The sequence below is a fragment of the Trachemys scripta genome, chromosome 7 (assembly GCF_013100865.1).
Source record: "Trachemys scripta elegans isolate TJP31775 chromosome 7, CAS_Tse_1.0, whole genome shotgun sequence".
NCBI lineage: Eukaryota > Metazoa > Chordata > Testudines > Emydidae > Trachemys > Trachemys scripta.
The window spans coordinates 37,854,476-37,876,432 of record NC_048304.1 but is presented as its reverse complement, the minus strand read 5'-3'; the positions used below and the strand labels follow the sequence as shown (position 1 = coordinate 37,876,432).

The 21,957-nt window shown below is 45.6% G+C and overlaps 1 protein-coding gene across 1 annotated transcript in view; it reads left to right on the top strand.

The window, feature by feature from the left end:
• Positions 1 to 21,957, top strand: part of SYN2 (synapsin II) — a 424,624-nt gene that overhangs the window by 237,655 nt on the left and 165,012 nt on the right. The window contains exon 4 of the mRNA XM_034775492.1: positions 694 to 850. Within this exon, the coding sequence (XP_034631383.1) occupies positions 694 to 850 (157 nt within the window). The remainder of the gene's footprint in view (positions 1 to 693; positions 851 to 21,957) is intronic.

Sequence of the window (21,957 nt, the reverse complement as noted above, 5' to 3'; positions counted from 1 at the left end):
TAAGTTTTTGAATCTGTAAGCACACCAGCTGGACTCCTGTCTGAGGCTGTCTACGCTATGAGTTAGGGGTGTGATTCCTCTGCTCACGTATACACACTTTCGCCTGCTCTCATCAGTCTGGCATGAGTATAAATAGCAGTGCGGCTACAGTAGCACAGGTAGTAGTAGTGGAGGCATGGCTTAAGTGTGCTAAGTATATACCCACTGGTTTCAGGTGGGTTTGTGCTCAGCACGGCTAAACCATGCCTCTGCTGCTCCTGCCCATGCTACCATGGCTATACTACTATTTATATGGGCGCTAGCGTGATGAGAGCTAGTAAAAGTGTATAGACATGACTATGGGAATCACACCCTAGCTCGTGGTGTAGATGTAGCCTGAAATTCCTCTATAGCTCTTATTCTTCAGACAAGGATATGATACCATTGGTAGTCATGACTTCTCTAATAGCAAGAAAGTGAAGAGAGATGCAACAAAGCTGTAGCTCAAAAATAACAATATTCACCTGGTTTTATACTTCAGCCAATAACAATCTTTTTTTTTCTGACCTTCAATTCATTACCTCTCTTGTAAAAGCTATTTTAATTCATCTACTACTCTCCAACAGCTCCTACAACTTTCCCTTTTAAGATTCTCTTTTATCAGAGAAAGTACTTTGATCATTGTCTAATAGTTATATATCCTTTTCTCTTTAGGTCATTCAGACCTGATTTTGTCCTTGTTCGACAACATTCGTTCAGTATGGCTGAGAACGAAGACTTCCGTAACTTAATCATTGGAATGCATTATGCTGGTATTCCCAGTGTCAACTCCCTAGAGTCAATCTATAATTTTTGCGACAAACCTTGGGTGGTAAGTGATACGTTCATTATAAAGCTTTGAATGTAGATTCCTGGTGCAAAAAATTAAGTGGTTATTTTCTTTTGAGTTCCTATTTGTAGTAATTTAAATTCCAAGCCATCGAGTCACTCCTCAGAGTGGCTGACCTGCAATGAAAAGTGTAGAAAGCAAACAAGCTGCATTTCTATGTCACATTATGAATGAGCCAGCATAGGAGGAGTAAAGACTGAGAACATATTCAAAATAATGAAATAAAGGTGAGGAAACTGGCTGAAAGCCCACATGCTGCTAACATCCTCCCTCAATCGAGGAGGATGTGTTTATTCACAGCTTCTTCTGGGAAAAGTGAGTTAAGAATTTTTTTCATACTTGTGGCATTTAACATAATCTAAGCTAACTTCATAACCATTGTTTTCTTTCTACTTGTGAATGATTTTTAGGCAGTGCTCTAGCAAGGAAATATGAAGCTATTAGCTTCCTTGTTTTGAAAGCTCTTTTCATAATCTTGTACTAACGAAGAGTCAGATTTTGCCCTCGGTTACACCTAGGGCAATTGCTGGGGCCACTTATGTTTTGGCAGTTCTCGTATACAACCAGATCTGTCCAGACTTACACTTAGGCAGGCTTGTCAGATCCTCAAAGGTTCTGTTTAAGTTTGCTTTATAAACACAGAGGGGATAGAACAGAACATGGTTCTCTTTTTGGTGCACCACAGTCAGAGGAGAGCCTACAGAGCTATGTGTTAGGCAGTAATATTGACTTAAAATATATTGTTGTAAAAGGCTCATTTGAGATTGAAGCATAAAAAGATTATGGATGGTGCAATTACTTTCCTTTTCATAGTAGAGTCAATGGCCCAATAGCTAATAAAACTTCCAAGACTACTGTGGGTTATAAATAAGAAGTGATTCACAGGTTTTTCCTCTGAAATATGAGAAGGAAACATACACCTGACAACATATTTTTTCCATTGAGGGAAAGTTTTACTCTAGTCCTCTTAACTGCCCTCAATATTTTTATTTTTAACATTTTCTAAGAAAGGCCCTCCAAAGAAAAACGACCAGCCATTACTGTACACAGCACATAGCTAATTTTATAACCTTTTATGTTGTGATAAACTAAAGCAGATGCCCCATAATTGAGAGGTTATTTACATTGCTGCACATGTTATTTTAATGCATCTGTTGTTTTCTGCTCTGTGTGGCATTTCTTAATGCTTTGATTCATCTTATGCAATAAAGCTGGACAATGAGGCAAAATCAGTGGCATTTATGTGCAATAATGGTGTAATAAAATGTTAATGAATAAAAGCTCATTGTAATCTCCTCCTAGTGCTGTTAGAGCTACGAGTGGTTTGAAATATTTAGATATGCACTGAGCTTGGCAAGCCAGGAGAACACTTTTGTAAGCACAGTGTGCTGGACTTTCAGATGACTGTGTTCTTCCTCCCAGCAAAAGGGAAAGATTTCTGTTGCTCATAGCTGATCTTGTCACATGTAAAGAATCAGCAGGGAGCTTTTGCTCATATGAGTCTGATCATGTCCATAACAGTCAGGAATTATTTGCACCTTTATTCTAGTAAATTCCAAATACTATGTTAAAACAAATGTAAGGTTGCACATTTGAAACTAAAAGATCTCAGTCATGTTGCATATGTAGCTTGTTTAATAGTGTGCCTATTACAAGACAAATAATAAAGCTACAGAAACTATGACATATTTAGTCTGAGTCACTTCATGCATTTGATATACAGAGTTTCCAAACATTGTTATAAAATTGAGGTAGTGACACAATAGGTAATAATGAGATGGCACTTCTCTTCTAAATCCCATTTTTTGATGCTCAAAAAATTACCCTTTTGGCTGAAGTTTCCCGTACTAGTCTCAGCCCAGAAATAAATACTTTTAGAAAAATGACATTAAAATATTTTTCAGCTGATTTTTTACTTTTATTTGAACGTGGAGGAGAATTTTTTTTCCTTTCTAAATGCTGATAACCAAAAGATGTCTGTTTTAAATTTTGAAACCTGGTCTGTACATAGCCCACAGTAATGCCTTTTGACATTTCTCAGAGATTACCATTTAGAAATAAGTAAGTTAATGATATTTGAAAATGTCAGACTGGTCACGTATATTCATCTAATTTCCTTATCTTCTTAATCATCAACTATAGGCTGCTGCTGAAAAGCTGTTTTCACTAAAATGCATGACTGAGGGGATGATTTGAACCTATAGACATTTCTATATATGTAGTTTATATGCTATCTAAAAAGTGGGGACGGTTTATATGAACATAGCTCAGTGCCCTTGTCCTGCATCTGTTACCCTCCTTAACGTCCTCTCAGTTCCTTATGTAGATGATATTCTTCTTCTAGTGATTGTTCACGTCCATTACACATTAGGTGTACGCACGCCGCGTGCACGGACGTCGGAAACTTTTTCCCTTAGCGGCTCCCGTCGGGCCGGCGGGGCCCCTCCTTCCCGCCAGAGCGGCGCCCCGCTCCAGGGTATATATATCCCTGCCGACCCGACCACTCCAGTTCCTTCTTACCGTCCATGGCGGCGTTGGAACAACTCTGTCTCTCGTCTGAGAGTGTCCCTTAGCAATAGTCAATTAGAGTTATCTAACAGTTATCAGTTAGTTGTAGTGTTTAGTCAGTAGTTAACAGCTCATTAGAGTACTTAAAGTTCCTGCCGTGGTTGTTTGTTCAGCCCCGGCACCGGCCCTGGGCGGCCGGGTATGCCACACGCCCAAGGCTTCAAGGCTTGTGCCACGTGCCGCAGGCCCATGCCATTGAGCGACCCCCACGCTTCATGTCTTTGTTGCCTGGGGGAGGCTCACCAGAAAGAACGCTGCAAGATCTGTAAGGCTTTTAAGCCCAGAACTAAAAAAGAGAGGGACTTTCGCCTTAAGCAGCTGCTCATGGAGACGGCGTTACAGCCCTCCACTTCGACGGCACCGTCTGCCTCCATGCGGAGTACCTCTGCCTCGGTGCGGGAACCGGCGCCGGTGGGTCATCCGAAGACCGTGGCACCGACCCAGCGGGGAAATACACGACGCCGATCATCTTCGCCGGCGAAAGTGAAGGGCCAACCTAAGGCCCGAGGTCGCTCCCCGCACAAGAGGGCGGCACCGGTAAAGACCTCGAGTGCCCCTAAGGCCGATACGGCCCCAACATGGACCCCGGTAGTGGCTCCGGCGCCGAAGGGCCCGTCGAGCCCCGGGATGGGCGCGTCGAGCGAGGAGGAAGGGCTGGAGGAGCTCGTGGAACAGCCCTCCACTCCGGACACGTTTGAGGCAGCTAAGGACCTCATTGCCTTGTCCGTCGAGGCCCCGGCACGCGCTGAAGGTGCCCCACCTATGCTGCCGCGCAGAGGCAAGCTGGCGATGGTGCGCCCATCACGGTCGCCATCCCGGCACCGTTCCAGGGACTGGTCCCGGTCGAGCTCTGCCTCGGTGGACTCCCGGTTGCCCTCGGCGCAGGAAGCACCGCAGCAGTCGGGCTTCAGCAAACGGTCGGCACCGACTCAGCAACCAAGCACGAGTCGGCACCGCGAAGCATCGGCGGTTCGTTACCCGAGGCCGACCAGCCGTAGCCGTTCCCGGTCCCGAGATCACCGGAACCGGTCCAGGTCGGCAAGGCACCGTTCCAGATCCTGGTCGCGGAGGCGCTACTCCCCAAGACCAGACCGGCACCATCCGACGGCGCCACCGTGGCCTTCCAGATCACCGTCAGTGGTCTCGGGGACTGACTCAGACCGATACGGCGGGTATGCCCATAGGTCACAGGCCAGCAGGGACTACGGTCACTCCCAATGGGGCCAGCCGAGCCAATGGCCATTCTGGACACCCTGGGCCTACCACCAACAAGGGCCCCCATCGAGAGCCTCGAGATCCGGGCCATCCCGGTACCGATCCCGCTCCCCACGGCACCGCCCGCAATCGTATAGGGAGGCAACGGTCTCTAGACCACCGGAGCGGGAAGGAGTGGACTCGGCACCGAGTACGGTACCGTCCCAATCCCACGCTGCGGGTCAGGCCGCAGAGGATCAATTGGCTGACGCAGGTTTACAGGACAATGAGGATGGGCAGAAGGCCCCGACCTCTTCCTCCTCGCCAGATGAGGCGGTAGCGGGCACACTGGTGTCCGGCCCTCCCCCGATTGACCACCGGGCACACCAAGACCTGCTTCGCCGGGTAGCCCTCAATCTGGGCTTGCAAGCGGAGGAGACTGTAGAGCAGGATGACCCCATGCTCGATATCCTGAGCCCAGAGGGCCCCTCCAGAGTCGCACTCCCGATTTTACGGACAATACAGTCCAACTATAAGACGGTGTGGCAAACACCGGCCTCCAGTGCACCAACTGCAAAGGGAGTGGAGAGGAAATACTTCGCCCCATCTAGAGGGTTTGACTTCCTCTTTCTGCATCCATCCCCCTGTTCTTTGGTGGTCTCGGCGGTCAATGAAAAGGAGTGGCATGGCCAGCAAGCTCCTGCCCCCAAGGGCAAGGAAGCCAAGAGATTGGACTTATTCGGGAGAAAAGTCTATTCTTTGGGGGGCCTTCAACTGAGGATCGCCAATCAGCAGGCGATTCTAAACAGGCACAATTTCAACTCTTGGGCATCAGTCGTCAAGTTTAAGGACTCCCTCCCATCTGACGCGCATCAGGAGTTCACGGCCCTGGTGGATGAGGGAATGGCAGTGGCCAAGACCTCTTTACAGGCCGCGCTAGACTCAGCAGACGCTGCGGCTAGAACAATTGCGTCAGGAGTCGTGATGAGGCGTTCGGCGTGGTTGCAGGCTTCAGGTCTCCCGCCGGAGGTGCAGACCATGCTGCAGGACCTCCCGTTTGAAGGTTCGGGCTTGTTTTCCGACCAGACGGATGCCAGGCTACATAGCCTTAAGGACTCCCGAGCGACCCTTAAGTCGTTGGGTATGCACACCCCGGTAACGCAGCGTAAGCCCTTTAAACCCCAGCCGCCGCAAAGGCAATACCACCCTCGACCCCGACACGAGCCGTACCGCCGTCGAGGCAGGGATAACAGGCGGAGACGTAACAATACGCCTAACCAGGGCCAGAGTCACGGCCAGGGCAAGCCACAGCCAGGAAATAAGCCAGGCTTTTGAAGTTACGCCCGAGGACAGCGTACCATATCCCATTCCGGATCCTCCTCTGTCTTTCAAAGACCGCCTGTCCCATTTCTACCGGGCATGGTCGCGCATAACATCGGACCAATGGGTCCTGCGCACAGTGAAGGCGGGCTATACCCTCCAGTTTTCTTCGCCCCCTCCCTGCCATCCCCCTTCCCCGTCCCTCTTCAGGGACCCTTCTCACGAGCAACTTCTCAAGCAGGAGGTTCAGACCCTTCTCGCTGCTGGAGCAGTAGAAGAGGTTCCAATAGACCTGAGGGGAAAAGGATTCTCCTCCAGGTACTTCCTGATCCCCAAGGCAAAAGGAGGCCTCCGTCCTATTTTGGACCTGCGCGATCTAAACAAGTTTCTGATCAAAGCTCGCTTCCGTATGGTCTCCCTGGGAACTATTATTCCATCCCTGGATCCGGGGGATTGGTATGCTGCCCTCGATATGAAAGACGCCTACTTTCACATCTCAATCAATCCGGCCCACAGACGTTTTCTGCGCTTCGTCGTCGACCAGCGCCACTTCCAGTTTACGGTCCTGCCCTTCGGCCTGGCGTCAGCACCATGAGTGTTCACAAAATGCATGTCCGTGGTAGCAGCCTTCCTTCGAAAGAGAAGGATGCGTGTATTTCCGTACCTGGACGATTGGCTACTCGCGGGCAGGTCGGAGGCCGAGGTCCGGTCTCACGTGACGCTGGCCCTGCAGACGTTCGACAAGCTCGGCCTCCGGGTCAATGTGCCCAAATCCACGTTAGTCCCCACACAGAGGCTGGACTTCATAGGTGCAACCCTGGACTCGGTAACCGCACAAGCAAGCCTACCAGAGGCACGGTTCAGGTCAATTCACAGAGCCGTAAGCACGGTCCTAATGTTCCCCACAACAACGGCAAGGTATTGCATGCAGATTCTGGGGCATATGACAGCTTGCACACACGTGACATGCCCACCTGAGGCTTCGGCCCCTACAGTTGTGGTTCGCCCATACGCACCGCCCCAACAGAGACCCATTGGATCAGGTAGTCACGATCCCAAACCAGGTGCTCGGCTCGCTACGCTGGTGGCTAGATCACCAACAGGTATGCGAAGGGATCCCCTTCGATGCCCCACAGCCCACTCTGACGTTGGTAACAGACGCATCGGACTTGGGTTGGGGGGCACACCTGGGAGAACTGCGGACCCAAGGGCTGTGGTCCAGAGAAGACAAGCTGCTTCACATCAATCTGAAGGAGCTAAGAGCGGTTCGCCTCGCCTGTCAGACCTTCCGCGCCACCTTAAAAGGTCACAGCGTGGCAGTCCTGACGGACAACACTACCGCCATGTTCTATATAAACAAGCAGGGCGGGTCACGGTCTTCTCCCCTCTGTCGCGAGGCACTCCAATTATGGAACTTCTGTATAGCCCATGCGATACACCTCATCGCGACGTATCTTCCGGGGATTCAAAACGGTTTAGCAGACCGCCTCAGCCGATCCTACCGAATGCATGAATGGACGTTGAGGCGAGACGTCCTGCATTCGATCTTCCGGAGGTGGGGCTTTCCCCGGGTGGATCTATTCGCCACCAGGGACAACAGTCAATGCCCTCAGTTCTGTTCGTTCCAGAACCTCAGCCGGGGGTCATTAGCAGACGTTTTCATGATTCCATGGGGAGGGAGCCTGGGATATGCCTTCCCTCCATTCCCACTCATACACAAGATTCTCCTCAAAATCCGCAGGGACAGGGCGACGATCATACTTATCGCCCCGGCCTGGCCACGCCAGCATTGGTTCACGTCCCTGCTGGAGCTGTCAATAGCCGATCCAATCACCTTCCCCCTCCATCGCGACCTAGTCACGCAAGACAAAGGTCGCCTACTCCACCCGAACCTGTCTTCGCTACATCTCACGGCATGGGATCTCTCTGGCTGAATGATGCAGAGCACAGGTGCTCTCACCAAGTCCAGCAAATCCTCCTTAATAGTCGGAAGCCCTCGACAAGAGCGACCTACCTGGCAAAGTGGAAAAGGTTCTCCCACTGGTGTGAGCCTCAACGCATACAGCCTTTACAAGCCTCGGTTCCGTCGATCCTGGACTACCTTCTGCACCTAAAGAATCAAGGGCTTGCGCCCGCCTCTATTAGGATTCACTTAGCTGCAATCTCGGCCTTCCATCCGGGAGAGTTGGGAGTGTCAGTGTTCTCCAACCCCACAGTGGCCCGATTTCTCAAGGGGCTGGAAAGGGTGTTTCCCTACTCGCGCCCGCCTGTCCCGACGTGGAGTCTGAACCTAGTCTTAACAAGACTCATGAGTTCCCCCTTTGAGCCCCTAGCCACTTGCTCCCTTACGCACCTCTCGTGGAAGGTGGCGTTTCTCGTGGCCATCACTTCGGCCAGAAGGGTATCGGAATTGAGAGCCCTCTCTTCGGAACCACCCTATACAGTGTTCCATAAGGATAAGGTGCAACTGAGGCCGCACCCCAAATTCCTCCCAAAGGTGGTAACACAGTTTCACATGGGACAGGACATTTGCCTACCGGTGTTTTTTCCTAAACCCCATACGGACCCTCACCACCGCAGCCTACATACCCTGGATGTCCGCAGGGCGTTGGCTTTTTACCTGGACCAGGCCATTCCGCAGATCGCCCCAGCTGTTTGTTGCTATTGCGGAACGTATGAAAGGCTTGCCTATCTCGTCACAGCACTTGTCGGCATGGATTGTGCATTGTATACGCACTTGTTACGAGCTCGCCAATGTTCCGGCCCCGGAGATCCGGGCCCACTTGACTAGAGCCCAAGCGTCCTCAACGGCCTTCTTGGCGCAGGTCCCTATCCAGGAGATCTGTAAGGCAGCCACCTGGTCGTCGGTGCACACGTTCACAGCCCACTACGCGATCCATCATCAGACCAGAGAGGACGCGATGGTCGGTCGGGCCGTGCTACAGTCAGTGTATCTTGACTCCTACCCACCTCCAATGGTAAGCTTGGGAATCACCTAATGTGTAATGGACGTGAACAATCACTCGAAGAAGAAAGAACGGTTACTTACCTTCTGTAACTGTTGTTCTTCGAGATGAGTTGTTCACGTCCATTACACTTCCCACCCTCCTTCCCCTCTGTCGGAATCTCCGGCAAGAAGGAACCGGAGTGGTCGGGTCGGCAGGGATATATATACCCTGGAGCGGGGCGCCGCTCTGGCGGGAAGGAGGGGGCCCCGCCGGCCCGACGGGAGCCGCTAAGGGAAAAAGTTTCCGACGTCCGTGCACGCGGCGCGCGTACACCTAATGTGTAATGGACGTGAACAACACATCTCGAAGAACAACAGTTACAGAAGGTAAGTAACCGTTCTTTCTATATCTATGCCCATATGCGTTACAGTGCACCTGCAGAATCACTTCTATGAGCAGAAGACTAATATGAGCTGTTAAAAATTTTAGAAATGCTTTTACTTTAGAGAAGGCTCTTCAATAACTAGGCTCATGCACCTGCCAATGCTCCCTTTTGTTTGGACCATAGACACGCACTTTAGTTAAACTTTCATACTGACTCAGTTAAATCATCCATGAGATGCATGAGTAATATTCTGTTCTGTTAGCCTTCTGCCTTAATATCCAGCTTATAGATTTACAGCATAGAATAAGGAAATTATTCATAGAAAAATTATATAAAAGTTCAAAAGTTTAATATAAAATTATAAACCAGATGTCCAGGTCTAGCCATCAGTCACAGTCTTCATTAACAATTGATGGGAAATAGACTCAGCCTGCACGAGCAAAGCCAGAGGTAATTTATTTAGCCAAAAGTGGTTTATAACAGGGTCTGGAAACATCCAGTGATTGATAACAGGATACAGACAGTGTATTTTAAATCTGGCACAGGTTGATATTGTCTGGTGGCTGGTTAGTCCATGGGAAATCACTCGATTGTCAGAGTGCAGTTTCTAATGAACCACACAAAACCTCCATCACAGTTGGCTTTAATTGCTACCCTTGTTGGCAGTGCTAATAGACAAGCAAAAAACTGAATATAATTGGGGGGCAAAAATACCCTCTGAGCCATAAAGGTTGTCATTCAAAAACCTGAGTTTATGCACCTTGATGGAGCAGTATAGGGGAAGCTGGTACTGCTGATAACCTTAATTTCCCTGTTCTGGACACTGAAAGAAATTCAGTTAAGAGACTTCTTTGGTCACTGGTGCTGTCAATCTGGCACTGTTCTTTAACCTTAAATTGATTTCAAAATAGAAGTGAAAATAAAGAAACTAAGCTGGCTGAAAACTGCACTGTTGACAGTCTGACTTGGATTCAGCCTATTAGATCAAAAACTGAGACACTTTCCCTTTGGTGCATCTTGAATGGGATAACACCAAACTGGCTGGAAAGAGCAATACTTGTAATCCCAAGGAGGCATACACTTCCCTGAGAATCTGAGTATTTTGCCATCCTGACAGAAGTTATAGTTTTCCAGGATTTCTGACCGGAATGTGTGAAGTTCAATTTGGAACCATTTCTTTCCGTTGCTCTTACCTGGCTTAATCTAAAAGGGGAAAAGAGCCTCTACTTCTGTCAAAACCCTTCTGTTTACTTATGAAGGATTTAAATTCCTAATATAGTCTAATTGCATCAGATGACTGTCCAGGAATTAATTGTTGGTGAAATCTCTGAGGTATAGATTCCTTTGCAGTGGCCAGAATTTTATAGCAAAAATTTTGGTAGACGGCACTGATGTTGTTCTGAATATTTGATTTCGAGCCATAAGAGATGCTGTCAAGGCTGATACCCCACTCTGGCACTTCAAGTGCGGAAGGTGAGGGCCCACAAGGATTCTAAAAATTAATACTGACCACTCCAGGCTTGTATTAAACTCCCAAGGTTACAGCTTCTCTTTGACCTTGGATGGGTAGATGCTGCCACCACCCAAATGCAAAAAAACCCTTTGAACCCAGGAAGGCGCATTTGGGAATTCCTCCCTGTGGGGTACCCTCAAGCCCTTGCGCGCGCGCGCGCACACACACACACACACCGGGGAAGAGCTGAGAAAGAAAACAAAGGAAATCAGCTGTTGCCACCAGGTAATTAAACAACATATGCACAAACCTCTTAGGACATAAAAAACCCAATCCTGTTATTAAAAAAGGTAAATTTTATTAAAAACAAGAAGAAAGAAAATACATCTGGAACTTCGGCTATTGCTACATTTAAAAAGAGCAAATATAATAATTAAGCATCAAGAATGGTTTTTTTGAGGTCCAGCTTAATGGTTACAAACGAAACAAAAGCATTTGGGGGTTAGCACAGAGGAGTCCACAACCATTACAGAAATAAGAGATAAACCTAATTGCATCTTCCTAAACATTTCCTGATCTACTTACATATCTGGGGTTTCCAATAAGTAGTTTCTAGGATTGATTTTTCATACCTGGTGCAAGCTTCTTACAGCATTGCTGCTCTGTCTCTCCTCTCTGGAGAGAACAACAACACATAGACAAAGGGAAAGTTTTTTCCCAATTTTTAAATGTTCTAGCCCTCCTATTGGCTCTTATGGTCAGGTGCCCACTCCCTTCCTTTTATCAACAGGTTTTTTTAACCCTTGACAGGTAAAGCAAGTAGAGAAGAGCTACTAACAGGGATTTTGTAGCTAACTGGCTGGGTGGGTGTCCATAAAAGAGATCTACCGCCCCCCCTTCATTTATCACAGATGCCAACACAGATTGGAACAGATCTCACCTTACCTTCCAGAAACCCCACCAAGGTTTCTAGAGTCCATTTGTAGTTGGAATTTGCATGCCAATTGTGACTGGGAATGGCTGATCCTGGGATTGAAGAAATTTATCAAGCACTTTATACTCTTTGACTGCTGGAGGGTGTTCTCCAGTTGTAGAAAAGGTGAGGTCAAGAGAAGAACCACAAGGTCCATCTTTTACTATGAAAAGTGGGCAGCTGCTTTGGATCATGTAGAAGCTGCAGGTTGCCTATTTACTCCTGGGGGAATTCTGCACCACTGAGCATGTGTAGAATTTATGTCCCCCACAGATTTCTTTGCTTCCACACAGAAAAATGACTTTCTGACAGGGAAGCAAAGGGAAGCCACAAGAACTGTCATATGACCCTCTGCAGCAGTATGTTCTTGGTGCCCAGGGCAGCCGGCAGAGAGATAAATCACTGTGGGGCAGGAGGTGGGACTGGGGGGCGACCTGGCTGGTAGCTCCTACCCTGCGCTGGGCTCATCTGCTAGTCTTGGCTGTGGAGGACAGGACTTCCTCTTCCCCTGCACAGCATCTGGGGCTGTGTCAAACCCACCCCCAGGTTTCTCCCCTGGCTCTAGGAAGCTCTGCAAACTGCCCTCCCCACGCTTCCTGCACCCATCGCTCCTCAGCTGCAGGGGGAGTGATCCCTGTACTGGGAGTGCTCCCCCATCTGCCGAACCCGCATGCATCCAGACCCTCCTGGTTAGCCTCACTCCCCACACATCCAGAACTCCCCCCTGACAAGCACCATTATCCCTGCACTCCTCAATGAGCCACCCACACCGAGATCCCCATCCTACCAAGCCCCAGCCAGTTGCACCTGGATCTCCTCCCCTACTGAACTCTGCACAACCCCTGCCGAGCTCTATCCTCCCTACGCCCAGACCCCCCTGCTGAGCCCCAACCAACTTCATCTGGACCCCCCAGCAGAGTCCCATTACCGTTGCACCCAGAACCCCCCAAAAAGCCCATGTGCATCCAGATCCCCCCTGCACACCCTGATCCCCCACTGAGCTGCCTGCACCCAGATTGCCCCACACAGAACCCTCTCAACCCACCCCTGGATCCCCCCACACTAAACCCCTCCACACTTGGATCCTGCCCACACCTGGTGCACCTGGCAGGGCCCTGGGGTGTTTCTGGGGCTGGCCCAGTCCTTGTGCTGTGTCAGGGTTGGGTGCAGCCTCACGGCTGAGTCTGTGTCCCAGGGGGAGCTGCACAATGATCTCCCACCTCTGTGCAGCCAGTGGCCCGTGCTCCCGAGTGCCATGTTGGAGCTTCCATATTTATTTGACAAATAAAATATACAGAATTTTCAAATACTGTGCACATAATTTTTAATTATGCCATCAGGAGTAACTGTTGATGCTTACTCCTGTAGACTTACTCCAGCTACATCATCATCAGGGTTCCTCCAGTGGGCCTGGTGTGAATTAAAATTGTCTGAGTAGGCTGGAGGTCCTGAGAAGAGTTGGCCGATCAAGGTTTGTAGACATTGATAAGAGTCAGATCCTTCACCTTTAGCCTTTTGATAACAATATTTGGACCTGCTGATGAGACTGAAGTTGCTAGAATTCCTTCTCAGACCTAGGATGTCATCCCATACTCGTACTGCCTATGATTGAGGTAAGACACTTCAGCAAAGCCAGGAATTGATAGTTGAGTGTCAGTAGTAGATTGTGCTTCCTGAAGTAAGTGACATATGCTTCGTGTTCTGTGGCTAACTGGTGGATGATATCAATTCAGCAGAGGTTCTAATCTGGGCAAGAGAGAGAAGACTATTCAGAGCAAAATCCATCACATCATAGCTGGTGGCTAATGGCAGAGCTCCTAATCAAGGTAGTTTTCAGTCATGCAGTTACAATGATGGTTGCTGAGATATGGCATGTTCGGAATGTGGATGCGAACCTGATGGCTCCTTTTATTGATCAAGAGCTTGACCTAGCTATACATCAATTGCAGCCTAACAAGGCTCCTGTCTAGATAACGTCCAGAATGTGTCAGTCTCTCACTTTGGGCCAATCACCAAAAGCTGGCTGCTTCAATTTCTGAATCATTGTACACAGGATTGCTGCATCTCAGAAATCTGGTGCAGAGTAAAGGTCATAGCTGTTTCCAAGCCAGGGAAATGATTGACAGACCCAAAGGGCTACTGGTTGGTTTCTCTGCTGTATGTTACCTACAAGCTGATGGAGAGACTAATCCTGCTGTGATTAATGTGGTAGTCAATCATCCTCTGCCTTGCATTCAGACTGGATTCAGAAGGGGATGATGCACCCAAAATCAGGTACTATGTCTGACACAACACATAGAAAATGCATTTGAGTCAGGAAAGAAAGTTGGTGCAGTCCTTATTGATCTGATGGCAGCCTACTATACTGTGTGGCACATCAGGCTGATGGCCAAGCTGCTGCAAGTTATTCCTTGTAAGTCTATAGTGTAATTCATCCCAGAAAACATTAGAAACTGAAGCTTCATCTTGCAAGTCGGGGATAAAATCAGTTGTCTTAAATGTCTCCACAATGGCCTTACTTAGAGTTCAGTTTTGGTTCCTGTTTTGTTCAATGTATACACTTACAACCTTCCTGAAATGGAGGCCAAGAAGTATGTGTATGCTGATGCCATCTGTATTGCTGACACTAGAAACAATTTCCATAGGATTGAAGGGAATCTCAGTCAAGACATGGGCATTTTGACCACTTTTTTTCCAGCAGTGGAGATTAATTCTTAATGAAACCAAAACAGTGGCAACTACTTTCCATCTAAACAGCCGTCTTACCAATGGATCCATCTCGATCAGTGTACAAGGATGGTTACTGCCATTCCAACCAGTTGTCACATACACCTCTACCCCGATATAACACAACCCGATATAACATGAATTCGGATATAACGCGATAAAGCATTGCTCTGGGGGGCGTGGCTGTGCACTCCGGCGGATCAAAGCAAGTTCAATATAACGCAGTTTCACCTATAATGCGGTAAGATTTTTTGGCTCCCAAGGACAGCGTTATATCGAGGTAGAGGTGTATTTGGGAGTAAAACTTGACATTATCAGCCTCAACTGGAACACCTGAAAATAAAGATCTCTTCCTCTACTGCCTTGATATGAAAACTATCAGGAACTTCCTGGGGAGCAGACCCTTCAGTGCACCACACATCTGATTTGGCCCTGATGTTTGTTCTGACCAAATATTGCTGCCATGCTCAGTTTGTCAACACAGAGCTGAATTTGGCCACTTGTATTATTAGCAGCTGCTTGTCTTGTACACCAACCTCCGGTTTGTATGTGCTAGTGCACATGGCTCCACCAGACCTTCAACGAGATGCTATTACTATTAAGTCTGTGATGGATGAAACCAACCTAATACATCTTTGATTGACTGAAGAGCCATTTTCATACAGGAAACAACATGTAGCACCAACTTGAAGGTCTGTTCGTATTCAGGGAAGGAACCTCATTCCTGTCAACTGGGGTATGTGCGACACCATGGCTGATCTCTCAACACCCATTTGGTATGGCAGCTCGCATACTCCGGGGGAAGAGTACTTCTGGCCCTTTACCTGCCTCCTTATCCATTTGATTGTAGATCCTGGACAGGCACAACTCTCTGGTTCATCCAGAGTTGCTGCAACTATGTTCTGGTTTGGCCTGGTTTCCTCTCCACGCTGTGACTGTAGGGCAGCATTACGGAACCTGATCCATCCCTTACTTAAATTCCCATAATCCCACAGTATCTCTCCTTTCTTCAAATTCCTGATTTCAGTGTCTTTGTCTATCAGTGATGTGCTGGCCGCCGCTTCCCGCAGCTCCCATTGGCCAGGAACGGCGAACCACGACCACTGGGAGCTGTGGGCGGCTATGCAAATGTAAACAAACTGGTGGCTTGCCAGCGGATTACCCTAACTACACTGATCTAGCTGAACCAATCTACAATCCTATCTATGACATTATAACTAACTTGTTCAATTTTGGACTGAGCGAGCTGGTATTTCTCTGATTTAATGCACAGTAATTAATTTTCTGAGATGTTCATTATTGATACTGATCTGGCCATGAGAAAACAGGAATTAACGGAAATTGTGACAAATCTCTGAAGTGACTCTATGCCTCACAATATAATCAAGATGAATTACAACTCCAGGGAGCCATGCCAGATCAGACGTCTCATTATCTGGAAGCTGAAGACAGCTCAAAGGACAACCTCTTGAACTTGAACAGACCTTCATAAGTGATAACGGCTGTTAGCCCTACTCTTGGGTTCTAATATCATTTGCAAATGTTGCTGGCATAGATCCAACTTTGTAAAGCCATGGAGTCATCAGACTGATCTGTTATCTGGTCAGCCATACTGCGTGCAATAAAATTATACAAAATTCACAACTGTTGGAGTTAATAGAATGCAAACCTCTGAGCTAGTTAGATGGGAATGCTAGTTTTAATATCCATAGCCCCTGTGCCACTGCAAATCAGGATAATTATGTATGTCCCTACAAGTATTTAATTGGTTAAACCTTGGCTATCTAACACTAATTACGTACATTGCAGCAGCTGGATTGCCACTTCTGTGTTCAGACAAAAGGGATGAAAATTTTAACAATGAAAAAATTAAGAAACTGTTGCAGTTGTGAGGTCCATACTTATATAAACTTTCCAGAGAAAAGGAACATCTGTACATGAATTATAGTAGGTATAATCCTACAGCGGCTGTTCTGTTTCTTTACAGTGAAGGTAAAATATGGCAGTTCCTGTGATTGCTAGTGGAGCTTTTGTCAATTACATTCTGCCTTCTGATGGTGTGTCTTGCAAAAGCTATGTAAAAATGGCTGGTGCTGGAAAAATGTCTCAGGTCTGTTGATAAATTAATTATACATTCACCCCTCTGGAAGTGATGACATAGACTACAACATAATAGCAAGGTCTGCAATAAATGCATGAGAGTATGATCTTAATTAGCAGCTGCTAGGCAGGCAGGTTCTGGCAATAATTATTGGATTTAGCTTGAAATGCTGAATTGAAGTGCCTATGCAAATGGAAGCCCATATAGTATGTCATCCCACTGCATAATTATAGTGTTATAGAAGATGACCTCTCCTTTTACGGGTGCCCCCTGAAAAGTCTGGAAACCCTGGTTACTGGAGGTGGTTACTGGAGGTAGTTACTATGTACCAGAAATTGTATCTGCTTTTACAGTTTCTTCTTGGTCATGTAAGAGCTGCCAAAAGTGGAAGAAATATCCCAGTTACCACTTTCAAGGTATTTTAATGAAAACAGAACTGATACTATGTGAATCTGCAGAACTGATGCAGTGTGACATCCTCTCAAATCTCTAAATTATGTCTATATTTGGCCACTAAGTAATGTGTATGTTTGCGCCCACAAGTAAGAAGCATTCTCTGATGTCATATCTCAAGACAATCAAATGAGCACAATAAATTTCACAGGCTAAAGTCCTTGTAAATGGCCACTTGTTACATTGTTCAGTTAGAGAATGGAATAGAGTATGAGACTGACATAAGTTGAGTTATGAGCATAGCTCTAGATCAGATTTAATATAAATTCATTTGGCACAGTCAAAAACATGATGAGAGTTGTGATATTGTTGTCTGCCATCTATTTTACCAAAATATTAAATTAGAAAAAAAGATACCACTAGTGGTCAACAGTTGGAAAAGGATAGAATTAAAACCCAGAATGCAACTACATCAACATTATTTTTTTAAGGCAAGAGGAAACTGAAAACTCTTGGCATTATATGTATAGAGATCCAGATGGGAATCAAGCATGTACAAAAATACCTGTAAAGATCACTACGGCTTCATTTGCTTCCTTGCAGGAAGTTATTGTTCTAACTTTCTTAAATGTCAGGAAAGCTCCTAGGAACACTTTGTTAGGGCAAAACTTATTTCCTTTCAGCCTTGTAATTAATCTGAAATTAGAAATCCTAACTGATGAAACGTGCTTTTGTTTCCAAGGAAGTGCTGGTTGTGGCTTTTACTTTTGCCATAATTGCATCCCCCGCCCTTAAGAGATGTTTACTACTCAGATAAATTTTGCAAACCTCATGTGTTTCTATCCTCATCTTTGCAAGTAGGTGGCCATGCACCCTGTTAACAAGTTTGTTGACATGTTTTTTTTCTTCATTACTCTTATTGCCAAGCTTGCTTAACTCAGTGTCTCGTGTTGCATTTTGCCCTGCATCTCTTCTGGAGAGCCTTTTCTCTTCTCTGCTTTCAAGTCTCTTCCCACTGAGCACTCTCTAATCCCACATCTTTCTCTCTTTTCACGGACTATTTTAAGTGCTTTTTATTTCCAGTGGTGTGTAATGTTATTGTATTTTTCGTCTCCCTGTCTCCCCTTTCTGGATGTATCACTATTAAAAGTTTGCTCTCTCATGCCTTTTTCTATTGAAAGGTCTGTACTCTGATAATCTGAGCAGCAGGTTGGCACGGAACTTGAAGGCACTCTGCAGGGAGAGAATTGAGTTGTGTTCATTCCAGCTTCCTGCTGACCTCCATTGTTGAAGCTATGCTAAATAGGCAGAACTCAACCATACAGATAAGTTTTAATCTTGTGTCAAAGTATCTATTGGAAGATATAAAACAAAGCTAAAAAATGAATGTGCATGGAGGAAAAAAAAGCATTTTTAAAACCCTCTGTTGCAAATTTGTTTTTATCGTGGACTTTTCATTGCTATTTCAGGCCTATGACTAAAACCATAAAACACAAACCCTTTACCAGCTATCCATCGCTGTTTATGGAGAATTCTGTGCTCAGTTCCATTAACAAAAACAGGAATTGTGCATCAACTCAAAACAATGAGCCAGAATCTGGCTGGCAGTTGCACCTATATATATATGCCAGCAAATCTTCATGAGTGAAGGGCAAGGGTAGAAAATGTCTACCCTAATTCTGGCTTCCATTCAAACCTGAGAAAGAAGAGCCTCTCTTGAAGCTCTCCACAACTAAAATCTGAGAGCGATTTCAGGGCAGGGCAGTCAGGTGTTTTTTTGCCTAAGATCTTGACCCAGCACTGAGCTCTGTACATCCACTGCCCCTTCCATGCTGGTAGAAATAATCTGCTTGGTGAAGGAGCTGGGTGTCAGACTGGAGGGAGCCAGAATGGGAAAGCACATTAATCCTGCCAAAGCAGGGGGGGCGTTTTTTGGTGGCCATTTGGTTATGTTTTGGGGAGCAGCTATAGCAAGGCCAGCTCCCCTGGACTCACCACCAGCAACTCTGGGAACCAGAGGCTCCACCTTACTCCTGCTCACGCAGTAAAGCACTTATGTCTCTGCATTCCAAGGTTGTCAACACAGTGGCACAGCTGCCAAGGTTTGCGCCATCATAATGTGTTAATTTGCATAGAACAATACATTTGTTCTTTAGAAAGAGCTGCGCGGATTTAGTGCTGGTGAAAGGTGTTACGTTTACAGCCCTATGGAATGCAGTCCTCTCTTTATCTACAGGGCAGCAGCAAGACAAATTTCCCACACATGCTATCCTGTCAGTATGTCTGAACCCTGATCTCAGGGGAACTTTCTCTAGGGGATAAAAGATATATTTCAGGTTCTAGGGCCAGTGCAGTTTTTGGCCTCTCTGTACCGTCTACCAGTTAGGGAAAAGCATGGTGGTTGGTTTGTGTTGTAGGAGCCTCAAAATAAAACCTACCAAACTCATCTTGTATAGAAGGTTACGAAACATCATTTAGATGGGAACAGTTTTGAATCCATGCTAGGCTGGGCTTAAGCATATACCAGTGACCTACGGATGAAAGGATCTGTAGTTCACTAGTAATGCACCTGCATGCTATATTACAATCACATACGAAAAAGATGTTAAAAACAAGTTAAGATTATAAAATCAAACAACAAAAATTAGGAAATACCAGAATTAAAGTTACCTTTCATCTTTAAATCTTCCCTCTTATGTGATTGTAATATGATACAGTCTTTATGTACAGCATCATCACATGCTAATTTTAATTCTAGGACCTTTCAGATCCATAATCCAGGTCTGAATCCAGGACTCCTTCTGCTTGATCTAAAGAGTAACTGGTAGACTTCTTGTGCAATAGAGCAGAATGTTGGGTATCAGGATTTCTGGGTTCTGTGTTTGACCCTGGGAGAAGTATTGTCTAGTGGTTAGAGCAGTGGTTACAGAAGACATGCCCAGGCAAATAGATTTGGCACATTCTGTCCATTCTCACAGACAGTGTGGAAAAATGGGTCAGACTGCTTAGGTCTGGAATATTAGAAAGCTAGATTCTATTTCCAGTATAGCCTGAAGTGACCTTGTGCAACTTCTGAAGTTATTTTATTTGTAAAATGGGTGAAAGATATTTGCCTGCCGCCTAAGGTAGGGATATGAGGCATTGGTGTCAGTAATGAGCTTGTGAACTGTACATGGTCTCTTGGCTGCCCGTTGTGCACACCTTCCTCTAGGCTAAATTGTTATTTTTTCTTTGTGGCATGTGTCTCTCTTTTTCTCTCAGGTTTTGGCTAGGCAAGGACTTAAGGAATTGATGCTATAAGAGGCATGAAAAGTGCTGTAGAAATTTGAGACTTTCCTGCAGTTTTGCTTATCTATAAACAGGTTCCACTGTATTTGCTCCCAGATTTTGGTGTATGTTTTGCCAGTTCACTTCTGGGGCCATTGTATGCTATTTTTCCTTTTGCATTATGGATTCTTGACTGTCAGCTTCAGTGTTTCCTAGTGTAAAGTTGTCCAGAGAGACAGTTCAACAATATGAAGGTGAAAAATCATTAGGTTTCGTTGCTTAAAACAATATTAACTAGTGAGTCCAGACCTTGATTTTGGTAGGATTTCACTCCTAAATATTAGTTTAAATAGATAACCAGGAGCATTGTTATATTCAATATAACAGTATTTTTCTCTTTGCTTTTGGTTACTTTGATAGTTCTAGTTGAACCTACTGTTGCAACAAAAGTGGAAATAAGACTGGTTTGGATATTGTGATCCTTCTTTACAACCAATTTCATATCCCTGAAATATTTAGTATCATTTGAGGCTCACTGAAAACATCTGGGATCTTAAAACTGTGAAAATGCAGCTGCTGTCAGCAATTAATTTTACTTTAGTGCTGAAGTGGATCGCTCTTTTGTTTCCTTTGTTTGACAGAGGATTTAGGTTCTTTGGCTTGATAGACTTGAAACATAATATTATTGTCATAAAGTATTATTTATGTCATGATTACTGTCTCTTGAAGCTGGAGGAAGCACACTATGTCCCTAGTTTTCTTGGTCACTTGTTGGAGTCTATGAAACCATTGAATATCATAAGAATCATTCAATGCAGATTAGAGCCTCAGTCTTTTCCTGTCATGTGTTGATTTTTGTAGCAAGTAGTTGTGAGTCTCTGCCTCACTCTTCTCTGCACTGTGGAACAACAGTGGGAACTCTGATATCCATCTGCAGCTTCCGTTGTATTCAACAATTCCAGTGGCAGAAAACTTATGCAAACTTTTATTAAAATTATAATAAATTATTTTATAAACTAAAATTATTAGTTCCTGCAAAAAAACAAAACAAAAATAAAGTAAAAACAAAACAAAAAAAAATCACTGTATTCAAATAATGCTAAGGCTGAGACATACAACTATAAAAGCCTGGAATTGTAAAGCTATGATTGGCATTCACTTGTTGCTTTTATCTATTATACCCTAGGATAGTTTTGCAGTTTACAATGTGCTGTAGGTACTAAACCGACATTGCCTGTTGGTTTCAGACGCCTGAAAGTTAAGGACAGACTTTGACTTTGCTTGCATTTGCAAATTCAATATTAAAAAATAATCTGTGCAGTAAGTCCCTCATTGAAGTGTTTTTATAGATATAGATAAAGTTGAGACAATAGATTTTATTGGCTCAATTTTATTCCTTGTACATGTACCTAGACATGGGCATCATGTGCATTTTAAGTAAGTGGCAATAAATAAACATTGTATAATTATATCTTTAGATGGGTGTAAAATGAGCAATTCCCTCTTATATTTGAACTTCTCAGTCTTAAGTGTATAAGTACAAAGTTAGGCCCTGAGCCTAGAAATAGCTTCATACAGGCAGACTCCTGCTTCCACTGACTAAAAAGGGGCTCCACAGTAGTGTAGGAATGTGGCTGCATGGAGCAGTTTGCAGAATCAGGATGTGAATTTCCTCTCAAGCCATGTGCACTGGATTATAACTCGTCTTATTTTCTTTCATTCCTAGTCTTCCTTTAATCCCACTTTCCTTATTTACATGT